The 22,085-nt window shown below is 37.7% G+C and overlaps 1 protein-coding gene across 2 annotated transcripts in view; it reads left to right on the top strand.

The window, feature by feature from the left end:
* The first annotated feature begins 6,168 nt into the window (after positions 1 to 6,168).
* The window catches only part of VRK2 (VRK serine/threonine kinase 2), an 89,695-nt gene continuing 73,778 nt past the window's right edge, over positions 6,169 to 22,085 (top strand). The window contains exons 1-2 of one of the 2 annotated variants that reach the window (XM_059943284.1): positions 6,169 to 6,474; positions 8,346 to 8,486. In XM_059943284.1, the coding sequence (XP_059799267.1) occupies positions 8,351 to 8,486 (136 nt within the window). In that variant the 5' untranslated portion in view covers positions 6,169 to 6,474; positions 8,346 to 8,350. Of the gene's footprint in view, positions 6,475 to 6,517; positions 6,620 to 8,345; positions 8,487 to 22,085 lie in introns of those variants that run through there. The other variant, XM_059943285.1, reaches the window with a different exon arrangement.

Genomic DNA, 22,085 nt, shown 5'->3' with positions numbered 1-22,085 from the left:
AAATATTCTATAACCTGTTTTATCCATTAGGGTAGCTACTAGCTACATGTGGCTATCGGGCATTTGAAACATGGCTCATGGAACTAAGGTACTGAATTTTTAATTGCGCTTAATTTCAATTAATTGAAATGGAAATGGTCCCAAGTGGTTTGTAGCTACTGTACTGGACAGCACAGATCTGTAATGTCAAACCCAAACTCCTTATCAAGCATTTAAGATCCTCCATAATTTTATCTCAGGTGACCTGAGATCAAGGCCTATAGGACCTTAGAATAAAAACTGAAAGATAGTGGTGCTGCAAACGCAGGAAAGGAAAGCCTAAAAGCGTGGCCTACAGGACACATGGGAATACTGGGGTTTTTTGTTTTTTTTAAAGATTTATTTATTGATTGATTGATTGATTACTATGTTGGGTCTTCGTTTCTGTGCTAGGGCTTTCTCTAGTCGCGGCAAGCGGCGGCCACTCTTCATCGCGGTGCGCGGGCCTCTCACTATCGCCGCCTCTCTCGTTGCGGAGCACAGGCTCCAGACGCGCAGGCTCAGCAATTGTGGCTCACGGGCCTAGTCGCTCCGCGGCATGTGGGATCTTCCCAGACCAGGGCTCGAACCCGTGTCCCCTGCATTGGCAGGCAGACTCTCAACCACTGCACCACCAGGGAAGCCCGGGAATACTGTTCTTACCTCTGCTTTGAACATATCATCAACTTTATTATTGAAAGCACAGCTTCTGCTTAAAAATCATTCAGCAAGTTTCCTTCCTCCTTTTCCAGTTCATAGTTTTGATTATTGCAGGCGTGTTAGTTGGGGAGAAAGAGGATGTAAAGGGTGAATATAGTCTTATGATTAATTAACCTTTTATGATGCATGTATTAGGGGAATGGATACAGTAGGACTAGCACCACTTCTGACTAACCAATTTTAGGTTTTACCACATTCAATTGTTTGAGAGATAATTCAATACATATTTACTTCCAATTGTTTAGCAGCGGAGCTCTACTGAATAATATCTTTGGAAAATATTTTATGGAGTCGTTGACATATTGACAAATGACAAAGAAATTTTTTTGTATCATTGTCTTTCATTTATATGGACAATCAAGAATTATGTCTTTTGGACAAACAAGTTCACACTTTGTAATGGTCTTGTATGTGAAGAATGCAAAGAGCATAGCTATTTGGTCTGATTATTTATCTGATAGCTTTGAGATTCCATTTATCTGAATAATATTATTTTCAAAATTTCTGTGTCAGTAACTGCTTAGCTCTCCAGGGATTGCGCATTTATGAGTGCAAATGGCCTCCTGATTTTTATAAAACAAAACTAGCTTCTTTGGCAGGCAAAATGTTTCCAGTGAATTGATCTCCTTTTCTCACATTAAGTAACAAAGATTGGATTTTTCTAAATGTTTTGTCTATGCAACATCTTTAACACTTTAATTGATTTGAAATGATCTTGGCCTTGTAAAGCAAGTTCTCTAAATGGTTAGGTTTTTCTTCTTTCTTTGAACCAGTGTAAGCATTTCTACAGCACCTGGTTCTTTGAAAAGCAGAACCCATGCCATACCTACAAGTTGGAACCCCTCCAAGAAAGTCCTTTTGTTTGTGTGTGTTTGTGGTGAATCATTCATAGTCTGTGAGATCTATCAAAATAGCGTTGTCTGAAAACCTTGTTTTCCTATTTTTTTTCTTCTGATGACTCATACTTCAGTGCTTTCATGCCTAGATTCTTTTTTCTTTCTTGTTTCTCATCATGTTCATTCAGAAGATGTTCTTTCACTAGTTCCAAAATTTGTATTTCTATATTCTGTCAGTTTTCATCTTGAAACATACACACAGCAATATGCTCGGAATTATAAAATTCTGCATTAAATTCCAACACTTAAAAAACCCCTCATCTTCTCAATACAGGTTTACCTGCACTTCTGTTCTCATTTTTATTTAGTACAAATTTATTAACATTTTAATTTCATTAGCGCCTGAAACTCTATTTTATCTGTTAGGAAGATTTTGGCTATGAGAAACATAAAAACCAATGCTAAGTGGCTTAAACAACAAGGGTACTTGATACCTCATGCATGAATATGAAAGGTATGGTGGCTTCAAGGTTAGCTGAGTGAATAATAATGGTCTCAAGGACTCAGGTTCTTCCTATCTTTCTCTTCAGTCATTCTTTTAAGTCAGTTTTATTGAAGCATAACTTACAAAAAAAAATTCATGAATTTTAAGTGTACAATTAAATGAATTTTGACAAATGTATAATCATATAATCACTACCACAATCAAGAAATTAAACACCTCTATCATTCCAAAAAGTTCCGTTAGCCCCTTTGCAGTCAATCCCATCCCCCCAACCTAGGCCCTGCCAATTTCAATGGAATTATACAGTATGTACTCTTTTGCATCTTCTCTCCTTCACAAAGCATCATGTTTTTGAGATCCATCCAGGTTGTTGCTTATATCAATAGTTTGTTCCTTTTTATTGCTGAGTGATAGTCCATTGTGTAGGAGATATACTGCATACCACAATTTGTATACCCATTCACTAGTTGATGGGAATTTGAGTTGTTTCCAGTTGTTGACTATTACATAGGAAGTTGTTATAAACGCTCACATACAAGTCGTTGTGTAGATAGAGGTTTACATTTCTCTTGGGTAAATACTTAGGAACATGAATGCTGGGTCATACGCTAATTATATGTTTAACATTACAAAAAAACTGAAAAACTGTTTTCCAAAATAGCTGTACTATTTTGGATCCCTACTACCAGTGTAAGAGAGTTCCAGTTACTCCACATACTTACTAAAACTGGGTATCTTAGTGCTTTGTGAAGAGCAAAATTTTTAATTTTTATTAAGTTAATTTATCAGTTTCTTCATTTAGGTTTTCAGCTTTTTTCCCCCCCCGGGTACAGTCTAATCGCACAAATTCAAAGATTACAAAGATTTACCAAATCCAAGATCATAAAATCTTTCTCCCAGGTTTTCTTCCAAAAGTTTTATAGTTTTAACTCTTGTATTTAGATTTAGGTTTATGATCAATTTCAAGTTAATTTTTATGTGGGGTATAAATTAAGGGTTGAGGTTATTTTCTTTTTTCCTCTCTTTCTTTCTTTCCTTTTTCTTTCTTTCTATAATAGATGTGATAGATAGATAGATGACAGATAGATGTTCTAAGTGTTCTAACCTCATTTGTTGAATGTTCTGCAATTTCTAGTGTGTTAGATTTGTACTTTGTTCTATACCCAGGGTCACAGATGACTGCAAAAATTCCAGGTATCACATTCGGCATGACATGCAGGAGAGACCATCTCTTCATAGAAGTGTACAGGAAACTTTTATTCATCTCTTATTACCTACACTTCATACATGCTTCCTGTCTAAATCAATCAGTGGAAAGGGGAATGGGACCACCATTATTCATTTATTCTTTTAACAAGAAAGTGGCATGTTTTCTATATGCATTCTAGGGGCTAGGAGTACAGTAGTGATGAGAAGAGTAAAAATTGTTGCCTGCTTTTATGGAGCATACAATTTACTGAAGAATACTATTCGTCTATTTTCAAAATAAATAAGTAACCGGTATAATATGTTGTTGTACAGTATTAAGCACTGGGAGGGAAAAAGGAAAAGGGACTATGAAGTGTTGTGGGTAGGTTGAAATTTTAGATAGATTAGGAAAGGGCTCACGGAGTTGACTTTTGCATAGGAGACCTGAAGAAGGTGATAAAGTGGGCCATACAGATATCAGATTGAAGAGTGGTCCAGACAGAATGAAAAGTGCAATAGTCCTGAGAACAGCAGGGAGGCCACAGTGGTTGCAGAAAGTAACAGGAAATGGGGGAGGTACAGAAACATGTAGATCATTGTAGGTAAGTCATTCTCAACCAGCAGCAATTTTGGCAAAATTTACAAATTTTGGTAATGTCTGGGGGACATTTTTGGTTGTCACAACCTGTAGTACTACAGAGGCCCAGGGTGTTGATAAATAACCTATAATGCACAGGAGAATCCACTTTTGACTATCCTCCCCTTTGTCAACAAGGAATTATCTGGCCCAAATGTCAATAGTACCAAGGTTGAAAAACACTGTTTTAGGTCATAGTGAGGACTGGCTGACAATGAGTGAATTAGAATGTCACTGAAGAGTTTTGAGCAGAGGAATGATCTAAGCTTTTAGAAAGATCATGTGGCTGTTTGTTGTGAATATACTGAAGGGGTAGAAGGGTGAGAAATAGGATAGCTTTTAGGATGGTACTACCAGTATCCAGGAAAGACATGGTGGTTTGGACCAGAAAGATAGAAGTAGGAGTGGTAGGAAATGATGGATTCTGGATATATTTTGAAGGCTGAGCTAACAGGATTTACGAACTGCTATGAACTAAATGTTTGTGTCCTCCTAAAATTTGTATGTTGAAACGTAATCCCCAAGGTGATGGTATTTGGAGGCAGGGGCCTTTGGGATGTGACTGAGTCATGAACTTGGCCAGACTCAGGACTGTGGGGAATACATCTCTATTGTTTATAAACCACCTGGTCTGTGGTATTCTATTATAGCAGTGGAAAAGGGCTATGATACTAACATACTAGGTATATATAGGTATGAAACAGAGGAGCTATGTATGACCCCTTAAGAGTAATCTGTTGTGCCTGGTGCTGTTGTTGCATCTTCCCAAAGATAGTAACCTGGGGAGTGGGTAGGAACCTGAACAAATTTGGAATGGGAGATTTAATGCCCATATAAACGTTTGGACAGGCAAACGCCAGCATCTGTTACATACATATCTTATAGAAATAAGAATGGATGTTGTTATATTAGTGAGTGACTATCTTAAGGGGCATGATTATCCTATGTATAGACTATTGAGTTTCTTTAAAAATGCTTTTTTATCCACATGAGAGATTTTTAAAAAGTGTCTTCTCATGCCACCTTTCATCTGGTGACAGTTTGATAGATGTAGGAAGTCTTAAAACCCTATTCCATCAAAGTCATTGAAGGATTTTGACTTCCAGTATTTGCATCCCAAGCAATTACTGACTTCCCACATAAGATGTTGATGTATTGTTTAAGAATTGCTTTCTGAGCATTTGTTTTGCCTAACCTAAAATATTATAAGCTAACTATGAGTCCTTATTATATGTTAGAAAACTACTTATTTCTTTCACTTAATTATCATCATAGTCTTATAACCAATAACCTGACAAACTCTACTTAGGCTCCTTGACCAAACTCTACTTAGGTTCCCCTGAACTCTTCCTCAAATAGGCCTTGACTTTTGGACTTCCATGTTCTCTCTATACTGTCCAATTTTAGCAAACATCCTGCTAAGTTTAGCCAGAATCTCTCCATTCCCCATATCTAATCCAGTTCCTCAACCTCCACCACCCCCCAGGTGATGTCTGATCACCTTGGCCCGTCTTCAGCAAGAATTCTGTTAGCACCATCTAACCAGAATCCTCTCCTCACCCCTGATATTTCCTCTTAGTAATTTTCCATCCACTGACCCCCCACCCAGGTCCTCGGCTATAAATTCCCGCTTTTCTTTGCTGTATTTGGAATTTAGCATAGCTCTTTCTCCTATTTCAAGAGTTTTGAATAGTCTTCCTTACCATTTTAAGAAAGGTCGGAATAATTTTTTCTTTAACAAACCTTCTTAACCTGAATAACTAGGGTTATTTCCATTTCACAGACCAAAAAAAAAAAGGAAAGTTTTGTAAAGTAATTACGTTTAGTCAAGATTATCCAACTAGTAAATGGATCTTGAGCCAATATGCCTCTGAGAACTTAAACGCTGTGTTATAGGCCTTCCTGCTCACAACAGGCTTCTTGCTCTAGAAGCCTGGCCAGTGTGACCGGCTGCCCGGGTAAATGCTCAGTAAGGACCGGCCCATTGACTTGGAAACTCTAGGTACCGAGATCATGGTACAAGAGACCTGAAATTCCTTCTACACAAATGCACACCAAACTGATCTGATGGTGTAGACCCGCCGCCGCCTCTTTGTCTCTGCGTCTCCGAGCGCTGACAGGCCGCCTGAAGGAGAACGCTGGCCGCGGCCCAGGCGAGGCTCCGTGGGCCCCGGGCCGGAGTCTACGCCCAGATCGAGCCGTGTCGAGCGCGCGCTGCGCCGCGGGCGCAGGTGCAAGAAGTTAGTTTGGCCCCTTCCGCGGGCCGCGCCGGCTCCGGGCCCGCCTCCCCGCGGGATTGGAGGCCCGCGGCCCCGCCCGGCCCTGCGAAGCTGGCGGGAGACGTCGCGCGGTCTGGCGGCGAGGACGCGGAGGGCCTGGTTAACCTTCTCTCTTCCCCGGGTCCTGGAGGTCGCGTCGGGACCCCACACTTCCGCGCCCCGCGCTCCGCGCTCCGCCTGCCCGGCCTGCGTGGCGCCCCAGCCCGGGGAGGAGCTGCGGTCGGAGAGAGAGACGCCGGGGCCTCCGGGCCGCGCCCCAGCCCCGGACGGGCAGCGGTCCCTGCTTTCGCGGTTGGTCTTGGCTTTTTTCTAACTCAGTGCGTGAACCTGGCGTCCCTTCAACTCCCGTTCGCCCAGAGGGCGGGGCGGAGGAGTGAGGCGGGGAAGGAGATTGGGTTTCTCTTTTCGTCGGTCTAAAGGGAGCTTGAGTCGGAAAGTGAGTCTCCAGACGCTGGCGAGCTTCGGGTGGTTTGGGCCGGCCGGGCGTGGGGGTGTCCTGGGCCGGCGAGCGGGGACAGGCGGGCGGTGGGCCGCGCTGCCCCGCCGCTGCCCCGCCCCTGCCTCCGCTCTCACGGTCCTCCGCCATGGCCGCCCCAAGCCCAGTCTTGGCTCGGGTTCAGGACTCTGGGTAGCGGTTTGTCCCCGGAAACTCGTGTTGAGCACTTTTCATCGCAGCCCTGGGAGGGGACCCCAAAGCAGCAGGGACGTCCGTGTCGGGGACTGGCCTTGAGAGGAGGCTGGCGCTTCCTCCTGTGAACTTGAACTCCGCATCCATGCCCAGAATGCGCATTGTATAGTCAGTCACCTTTCAGGTCTCAAGTTCTGATGCCACAGAGTTGCCCCCAAACTAGGTTTGTCTTCTCTATACTGATTGAGAATTTATGCCCTGCTGAAAAGTTGTTCTCTGTAGACTTTAGGTTTTTAAATCAGCAAATAAATGTTGGGCCCCAGTATATAAAGTACTGGTCAGTATATATAAAGTACTGGTTAAAACTTTTCCTGTTTTGGGCATCGTTCATTTAAGTTCCTGGCTTCCCTTGTGTTCGCGTTAGGAGGAGGACAGGTGAATATTGTTAAAGATTTCTGCTGTGTTCCTTTGCTCTACCTGTGGTGTTGCTGCTGAGTAAAAGAGAGGGCGTTGATTAAAGTAAGTGAAGCAGGGAAAACCTACTAAAAGGAACAGAAACCTTCTCATTCCGAAGATGGATAGCGTATACAATGAAAACTTTACTTTCATTTCAAAAATACTCACCAGTTTTAAAAAATTCTTTGGAAATACTTAGAGGATTGCAGTTACTTTCACAGTTAGTTTCAGGCCTATATGCTGTGTGTGTGTTTACCCCGAAGAAATTTTCTCTTCCGACTCAAAAATCTGGTGAAATTCTCTAACCTGTGTACAATTATAATTAATTGGGTAAAGTTATATGGCTATACTGTGGAGTCCATACTTTTGTGGTCGGCAGTACTGTATTAATCTCTAAGACAGGGCAGTTTTCACTTTGGTGAGGGTGGGGAAGGGACAGGATATAAAGGAACAGAAAGAAGCTGAAAGAGTAGTGTGCCAGCCCTAAAACTGCACAGTGGCCTAGTGCTCTGCTTAGTTATACATCCATGAAAACCCAGTGCTTTGCTCATTTAACAGATATTTACTGAGTACCTAGTCTGTGTCAGTTGCTGGGCTTGGTAATGATGTACATTGCCGTCGTCCATGTTTTCCCAGTCAAAAGCTGTATTTTCTTCCCTAGTGACTGAAGAGCTTCTCATCTTTGACACTTAGCATTCTCAATGAAAGGAGTATTTTCATATAGATGAAATTTATTTTCTCTTTGTCATTGGATATTGTGAACTCATTTCTTAAGGTGTATTCTGCACTGTTAATAGGTATTTTGACTGCCTAACTGAATTTCGGAAATGTTAAGTGCGGTTCAGCAGGTTTGTTTTTTAACATCAGTGCCTCTTAGATTTCAATATTGTAATGTTGGTGAATCTCCAATTTGAATAAAATGTGTGGGCTTTCCTAAACCCAGTTGACTTCAGAATCCTAATTTCTGGGAACCTGGGAAAGTGCCCCATGGAAGACATTTTGAGAAACGTATTTTAACTGGAGTTTTCTTTGTTATTGTTTTTATTTTTAATCACTATCTCACCCCTTCTGCCAACAGAAGTGATGCCACCAAGAAGAAAAGAGAAATACAGACTTCCTGTTCCACTTCCAGAAGGCAAGGTCCTGGATGATATGGAAGGAAAACAGTGGGTGCTGGGCAAGATGATTGGCTCTGGAGGATTTGGTTTGATATATATAGGTAAAGTATAAATCACCAAATATTCTTTTTTTTTTTCCAGATTATTATTATTTTTTAAAATTTATTTATTTATTTATTTTTGGCTGTGTTGGGTCTTCGTGTCTGTGCGAGGGCTTTCTCTAGCTGTGGCAAGCGGGGGCCACTCTTCATCGCGGTGCGCGCGCCTCTCACTGTCGCGGCCTCTCTTGTTGCGGAGCACAGGCTCCAGACGTGCAGGCTCAGTAATTGTGGCTCACGGGCCCAGCTGCTCCGCGGCATGTGGGATCTTCCCAGACCAGGGCTCGAAACCGTGTCCCCTGCATTGGCAGGCAGATTCTCAACCACTGCGCCACCAGGGAAGCCCTCACCAAATATTCTTATATACGTGACTATAACTGTGATTTCTTAATAATATTTTGAAAATTGAAACTTTGAAATAAGATATAATCCATAAATGTACTTTTCTAAGTAGTATGAAGATCATGTTTAGTAGAATGTCTGCGTTCAAGACATGACTGACCCCAGTCCTTGTTGTCCATGTTTTTCTGAATGACTCTTAGAAGTCTTTTCAGAGCATAATTACACAGTCTGCCAGACAAAATGTTAATGTTCTTTTTTGAGAGTGTTTTCCTGGAAACATTGCTTTTTACAGCTCAGAGAATGCAACTGTATGAATACAAACACTTTCCATTTGTGAATCTTAATCATTAATATTTAAGTAGTACAGGTTCTGGTCCTTTCTTAACTAGGCCTCACTGGAGAACTGGGCCTTCATACCTCAAGGCATCTATTGCATGGAATGAATTAACTTCATTGCACATCTTGTACATCTAGAATGGTACTAGTTACATGCCATCTTGGGATAATTGTTTTTTTTTAATTAATTTATTTTATTTACTATTTTTTATTTTTGGTTGCATTGGGTCTTTGTTGCTGTGCGCGGGCTTTCTCTAGTTGTGGCGAAGGGGGGCCACTCTTCATTGCGGTGTGCAGGGTTCTCATTGCTGTGGCTTCTCTTGTTGTGGAGCATGGGCTCTAAGAGCGCGGGCTTCAGTAGTTGTGGCACTCGGGCTCAGTAGTTGTGGCTCACGGGCTCTAGAGCGCAGGCTCAGTAGTTGTGGGGCATGGGCTTAGTTCCGCTGCGGCATGTGGGATCTTCCCAGACCAGGGCTTGAACCCGTGTCCCCCGCATTGGCAGGCAGATTCTTAACCACTGTGCTGCCAGGGAAGCCCCCATATTGGGATAATTAAGAAAATAGACACTCATTTAGTTTTTGTGTTCTTTGGTACAGGTAAGGAACCTGAGTTGAGTATACTTTTACACTACATTTAAAAATTTAAAAATTACACTGACTTTAAAAGGATTATTCAGGGCTACCTTGTATCTGTAGTTTAATGATCAAGAATATCCGTTACAAGATGAGATTTAATGAATAAAATAAGATAAATATTAGTGATTAAAAATATGTCCTCAAGGAGCAGTTCTTCTAAATATATTCACTCATTATATCTGTGTCTGTAAGGAATTTAAGAACATTAAACATTTCAAAGTGTAGGGAAGGAAGGACTTTCCCTCTACCTTCTTAAATTTGATACCTGGGTTTATGAAATAAACTGACAACAGGCAGATTAACAGGAGAAAAGATATACAAATTTATTAATCTTTTTAATGTTACGTGCACAGTAATATCAGGAAAAAAAAGTGAATAAATACCCTAAAACACGGTGAGATTTGAGAGCTTACATACTGTCTTAATAAGGGAAGGGGAGATGGGATACAGGCCACTTAAGGAACAGTAAATGATTTTTAGGAAAGATTAGTAGCCCTTAGAAGAGTAGATGGGGGCTATGATAGTTTATAAGAAAGTTTGGGAGTGATGTCAACTTCTCATCTCTTCTGTGATGAGTCAGTCTTTCCTGGTTAATGAAGCGCTCCTGGAGGGAATTTAAAACAGTGGAGTTTTTTTTTTTTTTTGGAGGCTCTGTCTTTAGGCAAATAAAGGGAGTTCAGAGGAAGCCTCTCCCTACATTTGCTATTTTTCAAGTGCCTTTAGTTCAAAATAATCCTTATGCCAAAGAGGCATATTTTAGGGTGGCATATTCTGCCACCCTTCTCACACAAACATGTTTCATGGATCATGAAGGATAAAGCTCCTCTTCTGATAAAATTAAGATTGTAGTTTTGAACAAATGGATGAAATTCAGTCAGTAAGTAACTTATTAATCACCTGAGTGTCTAATCTAGTTGGAAAGATAAGACCAACACAAAAATATTGTATGGGTTAAGTAAAGAACAGCTTCCCCATTTAAAGGATTTGAACTTGCTTGAAAAATGCTATGATTCTAAGTACTAGATTGAGTGACATAGACAGCACTGTTCAATAGAAATGTAATACAATCCATGTATGTAAAGTAAAATTTTCTAGGAGCCACATTAAAAAAAAAGTAAAAAGAAACAAGTGAAATTTAATTAAATAATATGTATTATTAAATACAATATATCTAAAGTATTGTAATTCCAGTATGTTATCAATATTAAAAAAAGGAAATATTTCACTTTTATAGTTAAAGTCTTTAAAATCCAGGATGTGCCTAGTCATATTTCAGGGACTCAATAGCTACGTATAGGTAGTGGCTACCACGTTGGATGGTGCAGATAAAGACCCTGAGAGTACTTGGGATCTACAGAGAATAGAATTCTTTGTAGAATAAGTGTTGGTTGAGACTCTGAATTAGTGAATTCTCTCGTATGGCAGAGAGTAAGGATCTCTAGTACATTGTCTTGATTCAAGGTCAGAGAAATGGAGTTGAATAAATTATTTCTGATGTGGCTGAGCTATAGCCTTGGATTGTACAGCTTAGTTACACTTTCAGTTTTCTAATGTTTGAATTATTTGAGTAATTTCAAAGAACTACAGAAAAGCATTGATTGTGATGGTCTTCTTTCTTTTCTCTTTTTTAGATGTACGTATTATATGTGTTAATATGTATTTAAATTTAAGTGCGTGTTTAAAGTTAAATTATATGTCTATACACATATACATATATGTATGTGTACATATATGTGTATACATACTCACTACTTGTGTGGTTCCTGTTGTGAAAAAGGAATTTATTTGTTTAGGCATGTGATTTATTTGTCCCTATTTAGATACAGAAAAATCTTTGCTTCTTTCAGTCCAAGTACTGCACATATTTTTTTATTTATTTTTTTCTCAGTGAGATTTATTTTGCAACAATTTTCAAGGTTTCATATGTTATGAAATACCCTCTACTATCTGAATTTCAGAACCTGGATCCTGGAAATATAAGCAAGTGCACACGTTGGGGGAAGGACTTTAAAGAAATGTTTAGCTGTTTTGAGGAAAAGTCTCCATACTTCAGAATATATAATAAAACTGTGTGTTCCAAGTGTTGTTATTGTTCTATCAAAAGTGGCATTCATAAATCATAAAATCAGCTCTTCAGTGAGATGCCATCAGCAACAACTTCATTAAAATTAGCTTTTACTTATTTTCAAAGCTAAGCAAATCCATATGAAATTATATCATGTTTTTGCATTTTACCATGGTTCTCATCACTTCCTGTATATAAATGAAGAAGTAGGTAAATTCAGGTTTCCTTAATACCTTTGTGTCCAGCTACATTCTTTTTAAGCATCATATTTGCCAGATAATACTCTTTCAGCAGACACTTCATCAGCATTTGTTACCAAAGACTGAGAAGAAGCTAACCGCTGTGTCTACCTCATTGTGTGTGTACAGCTGTCCTTGAGCTTTGAGATCAATATCCGAGGCCTCAGTAGTCAGCAAGAAGAAAAGGGGAAGGGGCAGAAATATTTTGTATTTACTCTTGACTTGGAGAAATAATGTGCCTGTAGCATTAATAGAAACAGTAATAATAGGGAAAAGAAAAATCTAAATACAAGACAAAGTTCCTTCTTTGTATATGAAATGAGAGGAGGGGAAAAGGGAGAATGGAAGCTGGTTTAGGGGGTGGAAAAAATTGCTGTTATTTTGGGATCAAATAAGTGAAAAAAATTTCTAAAACTTCAGGAGAGAGAACTAAGAGTTTGAATTCTACTTTAGTGCTAGGCTTAACATAGAACCAAGCAAACTAAGGGAGAATTGCACAAATAAAAGCATGGGTTTTGGTGTTAGGCAAATTTGGGTTGAATTCTGACCTGACTAAGCCTTTTGCAAACTTGAGTGACTTTCACCTGTTCATGAGTCTTTGTTTCTATTCTGTATGATAGGGGTAATAATAATAGTGATGATTAAATAAGATAAGGTTTTTAAAGAACTTGGAACTCGATAAGCAATTCAATCTAATTTATTTATTTATTTAGAATTTCCCATTCTCAGTGATAGTTGAACTCTAAATTCAGTGTCTGGTGCCGCAGGAGATTAGGTTGGTGACAAAGACATCTACTGGAGGGTTTTTCCATTTGTCCTGCCATGGACTGTGATGGATTTAACTACTAAATGTGGTAAAACTAAGAACATAAGAGAATCAGTGGAATGACATTTTACTTACCAACCTGTATCTATTTTTCCCACTAAAATTTACAGTAATAGCCATGATGACATAGTAAAAAGTTCTCATTTAAGCTGTATCTTATGTTTCAGATATGAAAGATACTGTGTTTCAGAAATTAGTCAAAAATCTAGAAAAACAGAATTACAGGTAATAAACTTCAGCCAAATTCTTCATGTACTCATGAAGTCTTCTTATATGAGTACAAATAGAAGTGATTTATCTGTTTAAGTAAGTTTTAGTTTTTTGAATTTGACCATAACCATGACAATTTAGCATCTTTGGAATATCAAGCACAGTCTAGATGTTCAACAGTTATTTGCCTGAGAGATGGAGGTAGATTGGGCTGCTTAATCCACACAAGCCAGTTGCTTTATTCTCTTCCATAATAATAGATGTTACCCTTAACTCCAGCCTATAATCTTAGAGATGTACTCTTAGTCACAAGAAAAACTGAGACAAATTAACTCTCACGATGTCATCTAAAAAAATCTATATATGCTTTATTGACAATAAATCAATAGCATTATCTTTTCTAAATAATATGTTATTATAACTAAAATTAGCTCTCTTGAAGCATTAAGATCAATCATTTATTCATGGATAAATGTTTAGACTTCAAGTGACTGCCATGCATTTTTTGGGTAATCCTCTCAGATCAGCTCAATCTTGCTCTTTAGAAACAGAAGAAATCTTTTTTTGGGGGGGTGGTAGGTCAGGGGGAAGAGGATAGGATGACTAGGAGTTTTAGAAATTATCAAAGTTTAACTCACGTATTTTACTGATGAAGAAACAGACTTCTATTTATGAAGAAATAGAAAAGATTATTTATACATGTATGGTTTTTACTTATTGTACTTTCTAGTAAGCTGGAATGGATTGATTTTTAAGGTATGCAGAGTAGTGTTCAGAAGAGCCTAATGATATGCTAGCAACAAAATGGAGTTACTGAAACATATATTGCTTCATTATATATTGCTGTGTTAAATGTTATTTTGGCAGTGTTTTATAGAGAAGGCTTTGAGATAAGCAGTTAGTCTTATCTGACACAGTGCTTACTAGGAACCACAATTGTTACTAGGAAATTTTGCAGATGATACTGTGCGGGTGAAAAGAAGAAGGAAATAAATATGAAATAAGGATAACTTGTACTAGAAACTATAGTATATAAGATAAATTAGTTCTCAGATAAAGGTGTAAGAGGTAATAGGTGATATAATCTCAACAGAGGAAGAGATCACTTGGGATTTTGTGAGTTTCATAAACTTGATGTACTTTTCACAAGAATATTTAAAGTCCCTAGAAGTTGTATTTTAATTTTGTATGTGCTGTCCATCGGCTATTAATTTTGAGTTTTAAAAGAGTGTTCATTTACTTATCAGTTAAGAAATCTAAGTATCTGCAAAAGTTTGGATTCTTTGTATAAAAAGAGAGTGTTCTTCTAAGGCTTACTTAGCCTTTTCTTATCTCTTTCATTTTTGTAAGTGTCTGATCTTCTTTTTAACATATTTTATATTGTGGGTCTTCATTTTCAACATTTGTACTCCCAAACTCTTTTGCCTTAAGGGAAGATTTACAAACTGCTCTGTTCTTCAATGATTTATATATTATGTCTCTTCCACTGCACCTGTTACTATCTTATAACTGTTTACAGTGGTCAAGGTTTTTAAATTTGAAACCTGTTTGCTCTAGGGAAATGTCTTCTTCATGCAATGAGTTCACCTCTATTGCCACACAATAAAAAAACTCTCAGCTTTCGGGAGCTTCTGGCTTCCTTATGAAATAAGGATAGACTTTTGCTTCTGAAGTGTTTTAGGGTTTCTTTTTTTCTTTAGATATGGAAGAAGAGTAGGAAGTATGGTCCTTCTTCTACGAAACAGGAATATAAAATAAATGAAAAGAAAATTAAGAAACTCTAAAGCTCTAAATGGGAGAATTCACTAGAAATTAGCTATTTGGATGATGAAAATTTGTCCACCATCCACATTTAACAATGATTCAAAGTGTTTATGGATCTTATACTGCTTACGTAGTTTTGCAGTTAGTGCTCCTTCAGAAAGTTTGTCCCTTCTAACTCCATTATGTGAGCTGAGTACGCTATGCAGTCTTCTATGTGAAAGGGTATTTTAGGAGGAAAGACACAAAACTCAGCAATTATTTCAAGAAAATTGTTGAAGATTTCCATTGTTTCTTTTAAAGAGGTGGACTTCACTTAGTCAGGTAGACTTTTCTTTAACATCTCCAATCAAGTAATACTTGAGGAAAAAGGTTCCGTAGAAAGACATCCACTGAAGGCCAGAAACATCTACAGATGCAATGTGATCTCAGGCAATGAAGCATGTGGCCCTTCATTGGCATTATATGATAACAGGAGGATCTTCTGGCAGAAGAGCTGACTTTTGCTGAGTTCTGCATGCTGCCCCTCCAAACCCATCTTTGATTGGCACCTATGCCCTATTGAAACTGGCATCACACCTTCTGAATGGGCGCAGTGCCAGCCTAGCAGATGGGTATGGGCAAAAGCATGCCAGAAACCCAGTATGTGCATCAAGTTTAAGTATCAGGGGCCCAAACTCCCATCCAGGGATATAAAAACTACAGTCTGTTGAGAGCTTTTTGTGCTTAAGGTTAAAGGACATGCCATTTCTCCTCCAGCTCCGAGGTTGATTAATTTCGAAAGTCAAACAGGAGCTCCTGTGGCTGTCAGGCAAAATTCTGTCTTTGGTGAATGAGAATTACTACTTCATGTGGGGAAGAGAAAGTATTGTATTGAAGTGTCCAATGAGAGTTAATCTCCCGCAAGTGCCTCCAGCACTTAAGCAGCATGCATTCAGTGGAGATGAATATTTCTGTTCTCCAGCAGAGCCAGGTGCATTCAAAGCCAGATCTTCAACCTGCTGCAGTAAAGGACCCTAAATTTAGAAAGGGCAGGTAAAGTTTGGAACTCCTTGGTGGCAGCTCTCACCATGAGCTGATGAGGCTTCGCAAAAGGGTATAAAGGAGATGAAGGAAAAACTAAATAAAAAACCTTCAGATTACTTCAGCCTGAAACAGACAGGTCTTTAACAAACCAAGGGAAAAAGTTTAGTCCCTTCTCCTCAATGCAGAAATTCTTCTGAATTTTATATCAATAAAAAGTTAGTTTACCAAAATGTTAGAACCAACTTAATGCATAAGTAACAAAGCTTCCTATTCTAACATTTATTTCATTGCATGTCTATCATGTATATAAACTTCACTTCTTGAATAATGGATTTTGCATAAAATTGAGTTCTAAATATCATATTCCTTATGATCGTCTCACACCAGCTACAGAACTGGGCAAAAAAAAAAAAAAAAAAGGGCATCATTCCTTGTGATCACTTTAATCATATCCCCTAAATGCTCTTAAATTTACAAGAATGCCTGTAAGACCAGCTGTGGCCAAGAGAAGCTTTTTCATAATCACCTTATAGCCATTGCTTTTTCTTTTCCACTGTGTAAACTTTATCTACGGAGCAGATTCCATGAGACCATTGTGAATACTTCAACGTATTCAAAACATATAACTGCCACAAATTAAACTACTAAAACTAAAGCTGGTGCATTGTAACTGCCAAGTAAAACTGGCACGTCCCTCTGTCAGACTGCGGGAGAGTATGCCATACAGTCCTCAGAAAACACAATTCATCCAGAAGCACTCTTGTCACTTGCTCTGATATTAAACCAGAGAAAGTGACATTAATTAAAGAAGTGACGTGAGCCAACAAAGGCAATGAAATGCTAAGCTTTGGCTCATGTGCAGACCTTCACTCCGACTTGCTCTGCTTAGGTATCGTGGCCATTTCTGAAGAGGAGTGTGGCTACTTCCCTTCTCCTCCTCCTTTCATCTTTCCATTCTGAAGCATCATTTTCAAGCAACTAAAATTTCATACCCAGGGTTGCACTAGCCAGTTGGTACATTGGTAGTCATTGCAGGATTTCCCAAAATAGTCATGTGGTGGCATGTGATGCATTTCCTGCACTTGGTTAACCGCATGAGATGAACAACAACTAGAGACAGAAGAGAGTTGGTCTTACAAAAAGGCAAGCAACAGCCTAATCGAGTAGGGTACCTAGATTCGGTAGACCGGGAGCTAGGAGAGTCTGTTGCTAGGATCGCTGGTGGAAACGAGTGGTGGCTGGTAGGCCTTATGAAAATTCTAACATGCTAACGAGCCAAGCAGGGGAGTAGCCACAGCTTTTCTCACTCTCTCTTTGTTCCTTCCTGTAGTGTGCTCTTTCTCAGTGCTTATCTTGTTTCATATGAAATTGCCATTTGTATACTGTTTACCGTCCGTCAACACTAGATTATAAACTCCTTGCAGGTATTCTCTCAGAGTGCTTAGACAAGGCCTTGCATACAATAGCTTAAAAAAAAATGATTGGTTAAATTAACTCTAAAACTAGTCTGTTCAGGAAAAATAATTTTCCCAACAATTAGGTTATCTGAGATGAAATTTTGTTCTCTATATACTATAAACATGCAGCATGTGTGTAAGGCACTGTCCTTTTAGATTTAGAGACATTGTTTTGTATACTTTGGGGAATTCGAGGGGAAAGAAGTTTCTGTTCATTCTCTTTCCAAGTATGTTTTTTAAATACAAGAAGCCATGTACTTAATCCATAGATTATAGGATTTATTGGGGAAAGTCTACTTTGCTAATGCCTAGTGCAGAGAGAGTTAAAGAAAAGAAAAGGACATTATATTAAGATTAAATAGTTTTGTGTTTAGAATGAAACAGTTCTACTGAGTAGCACTTAATTGAAGTAGACCTAACAGCAAGTATAAACTTTTGTGGAGGAAATAGATGGGGTTTAATGTTAAATGGATTGACTTATAGGCATGTAACATGCATAAGAAATCCACTTTTCAAAGGATATAAAGACAACTTTAACAGAAAATAAATTATTGGAATTTCTTTTAATCCAAGTGAATGAAAGGTTTGATTAAGAGTTTTGTACATAGAAGCTTTTGTTATAGTTTCTGGGCATGGGTGTTTTATATTTGAGATCAGGAATTTTCTATCTATGTAATTAGTCGTGAGGTTTAATGTACATTTTTCATATCAGACAGACAATGGCTTCAAAGAGACAGCAGCACTGCAAAGGAGCAAGAAAAGAAGGCCAAAGTTGACATACACAGAGGCAAAACAGTGTAGGAAAAATCAACACGTTTTGCAAAATCAATCATTGAAAATGTGTCAGTGTTCAGGAGACTGTCTTTAATTTGCAATCCAAGTGAAAAAGAGTATTTAAATATGAGAGGCAGTATTATTGAGCCCAGCATGCCTGCTACCACTTGTTTGACTAGCTCAGAATAGAACACTGAGAGGCAAGGGCTCAAAGTTAAATGAACATTTATACATTTTAAAATCAAATGAAAGATTCAGAGTATATTCATGAATTAAAATTTTTTTCAGAACCCTAAATTTAATCAGCTGGAATTACTTTTAAAGTGTCATTCTATTTAACTTTTGGGAATGATGAATTTGCCTTTTAATAGGGATGCTGTATTTTATCATGAAGATGAAACAAACTGTCTTTTGTTAATTATTCCCCAGAGACACTGGCCATTTTTCTCTCCTATGCTTAGTGTGGAGTAAAGGCAGCTTCCCGCAAATTTATATCAAGCAAGAGCAATCAGAAGCTACAACATGTGTGAAAGAGGCTCATGGAGGACATAGTGTCCATTGTAGGTGTTCTGAGTGCTACCTAATGAAGTTCTTAGAGGTAATGTTACCAAAGCCTCGCTATGGAGGCTATGAACATAGGACATAGAACAGTAAAAAGGAATGAAAGCAAGAATCTCCGGTAAAGTGTAGCAGATGAGTCATGTGTGTCTGGGGCATACTGCTAGGGATGGTTCTTGAAATCTTTTTTAGGAAATCATCATCATCATCATCATCATCATCATCATCATCATCAACTGCTGCTAAAATCTTTTACTTATTGTGTGCCATGCTCTGTGTTAAATGCTTTATATGCATTATTTCATTTAATCCTCTCAGCAGCTTGATAAGGGAGTTATTGAGGCCTAGGAATGGTAAGCAATTTGTCTCTATGCTATAGTTTTAATAATTGCCTCCATCTACATTTGAACTCAGGTCTCTTTGCTCTCCTGATTGATGTCCTTTGTCAAAGAACACTTTGAATTTATTACTAGCCAGAGAAAATAGTGGCAAATGACATGCTTGTGACATGCTCATTTCTAAAATAACAGTGAAATATCTAATTGATAGTATTGGCAGCTAATGTAAGAAATATGTTAGTGATGATGCTGATAATGGTGTCATTTTCATTCAGATTGACAATGTGAGCTGTAGATCATCCGTGATATGTTTTAATATTAAGTTCACAAAATCTTTGAAAGATCATCTGATATTTATAGCAAATCTAATGTTAAGAACTAGAAAAAATACATACACTAAAAAATGTACTATACCTAGATCAAACTATTTTTATGAAAAAAAAGTGAGACTAGTCAACAGTGTATACAAACTGATGATAAAGATTTGGTACGTTTTTCTGCTTTTTAAAAAATGAGTAAATTTGTTTAGTTTATAGGGATTTTATGCATTTGTTTTAAGGCTAATAACCAACAGGAAGCTCAAAAGAAGCCTCTAAATCCCTATGATACAATTTTAATAAGCATCATGTAAAAATATTTTTACAGATATTGAATTATTTTTGACCATGTCTCTTTTCATTGGATAATAATTTTTTAATTAATTAATTAATTAATTAATTAATTTTTTGGCTGCATTGGGTCTTCGTTGCTGCACGGGGTTTCTCTAGTCGTGGTGAGCGGGGCCTATTCTGTTCCGGTGCACGGGCTTCTCATTGCAGTGGCTTCTCTTTGTTGCGGAGCATGGGCTCTAGATGTGCGGGCTTCAGTAGTTGTGGCACGCAGGTTCAGTAGTTGTGGCTCACGGGCTCTAGAGTGCAGGCTCAGTAGCTGTGGTGCACGAGCTTAATTGCTCTGCGGCATGTGGGATCTTCCCGGACCAGGGTTCGAACCCATGTCTCCTGCACTGGCAGGCGGATTCTTAACCCCTGCGCCACCAGTGAAGTCCTGTATAATGATTTAAAGATACACTATTTAGAAAACTAGGTCTTTTAAGAGTAAAATAAACAAAAATAAATACTTGGGTAAGTGAAATCTTGATAAAGAATATGTTTCTTTATAGAATTTGTTCAGATACCAAAATATTTTATATATAACAGAAGTATAGTTTTTGAAAAAGTATTCAGTTTTGCCAAGATATTATTACACAATAGTAATTTATTATGCACCTATAGATGATTTTATGAAAAAAATTATAACATTTCATGAAGAGGCAAATCTTTAAGTGTTTTTAATGGAGATATTTATTAGATATTGCAAAGCTAGTTTTTATGCTATGATACTTTTTTCTTGGGAGTATATACATAGCAAGGAAAAGAATGAACAAAATATATTACATTAGAATACATGTTATTGAGCGCTTATGGTGATATACAGTTATTAATTTCAGTTTCTGGAGAATGTGAAGAAAAATGCTGTTCATTATACTTGATCTTGTTTCTATTAAAAGATCATGTGTTACAATTCTAACATATATCTCCAGTGTCATATGTGAGTATTACATTTGGGCCTGAAGTATTAGTTATGTAAACCTTCTGTCTTATAAAGTGTTAAGAGGGTGGTAGAAGGAAAAGTAGTAAAACCCACTAAAAAATCTCCACACAGTACACTTCAAGACAAATGAAAAGAAAGCAAAACAAAGTTGCGTACCTAATATACCATTGTTGCTGTGTGACGGAAAGGGGAAGAAAAAAATTGTAAGACTTCTATAATATCAGAATTTCTACTTCAGCAGAAAGCTTTTGACCAAGTATGAATGTTCTGAAATTAACTAGTTTAAGGTAAATGGAATGCACTATGGAATCTGTCTTAAAAATAAGAGGTTTTTATTTGGGGAAGGACTTTTAAGTTCTTTCTGACCCTGAAAATCTGTGAGATCCTGAAAGATGGTGAGAGATATTGAAACATGGATAGAGGCTTTAAGGAAATAATTGACCCAGCTGAGCAAATAATTAGCTATACTATTAATGAGCAAGCAAAATAAATCTAAGGCACAGAAAAATGATGTGAAGAGAACATCAAGAAGAAAAAGTAATGGTTCTGTTATCTTTTTATGTAGTATATTTTTGGATAATAACATTACATGAAAAGGTAAAGACTTTCAAAACAGAGACCATAATGAAAGATATAAGAAAGATTTCCCTTATTTGAAACCTAATTTCAGCATGAATATTAGAAAGTGTTTCAGAAAGTGAGGGTGGAGCCAAAGTTCTTACATAGTGGCTTTTTAAACTTGAAATGCAGAATGTATAATATCATTTCAGGGAGGGAGTTCAGGAACTGCTTCAGCCCTTAATTCATAGACTAACAATAGAATAACTTCATAATAGCTAAGAGAAATATGGCTATCATTCCAGTACACTATCTGGCCAAACTGAATGCCTCTTAAGAAAGAAGGAAACATTTGAGGACTTAGGAAATCTGAAATCATTTTATAACAGATTACCACAAAGATAAAGTAGACTTGAAAGTATATAAGTGAAAAAGACTTCCAAGAAATAAATGAATTACAAAAAGATTTGACAACACAAAGTAAAAAGTTTAGTAAAAACTGGACTTATGAATATAATTTTATAATGCAATTCACATTTCTAAAGTAGATTAAAGAACTGTGGTTAGGAAATATAGGGTTAAGAGTTAAACAGAAATGTTGGTACATATCAACTCTTCAAGCAAGCTTGAAATGTTTAGTTAATAATAATAATGAAAACATCTGAATTAGAGTATATCAGCGTGAAGAGTGTTTAAGAACTAGATAAATGGATTGAAAGGTAGTCTATTATAAGATAACATATGTAATATGTACCACAACCAGTAAGTAATTGGTGAAGGAGAGCAAAAAAGAATAACAGTAATATAAATTTACAGAGTGTTGTATTATAATACAATTGCCAGTTACTACATTAGATAAAAACTGTCCGAAATCCCCTATTAAAGAA

The sequence above is a fragment of the Balaenoptera ricei genome, chromosome 13 (genome assembly GCF_028023285.1).
Source record: "Balaenoptera ricei isolate mBalRic1 chromosome 13, mBalRic1.hap2, whole genome shotgun sequence".
NCBI lineage: Eukaryota > Metazoa > Chordata > Mammalia > Artiodactyla > Balaenopteridae > Balaenoptera > Balaenoptera ricei.
This window is presented reverse-complemented; position numbering and strand designations above follow the sequence as displayed.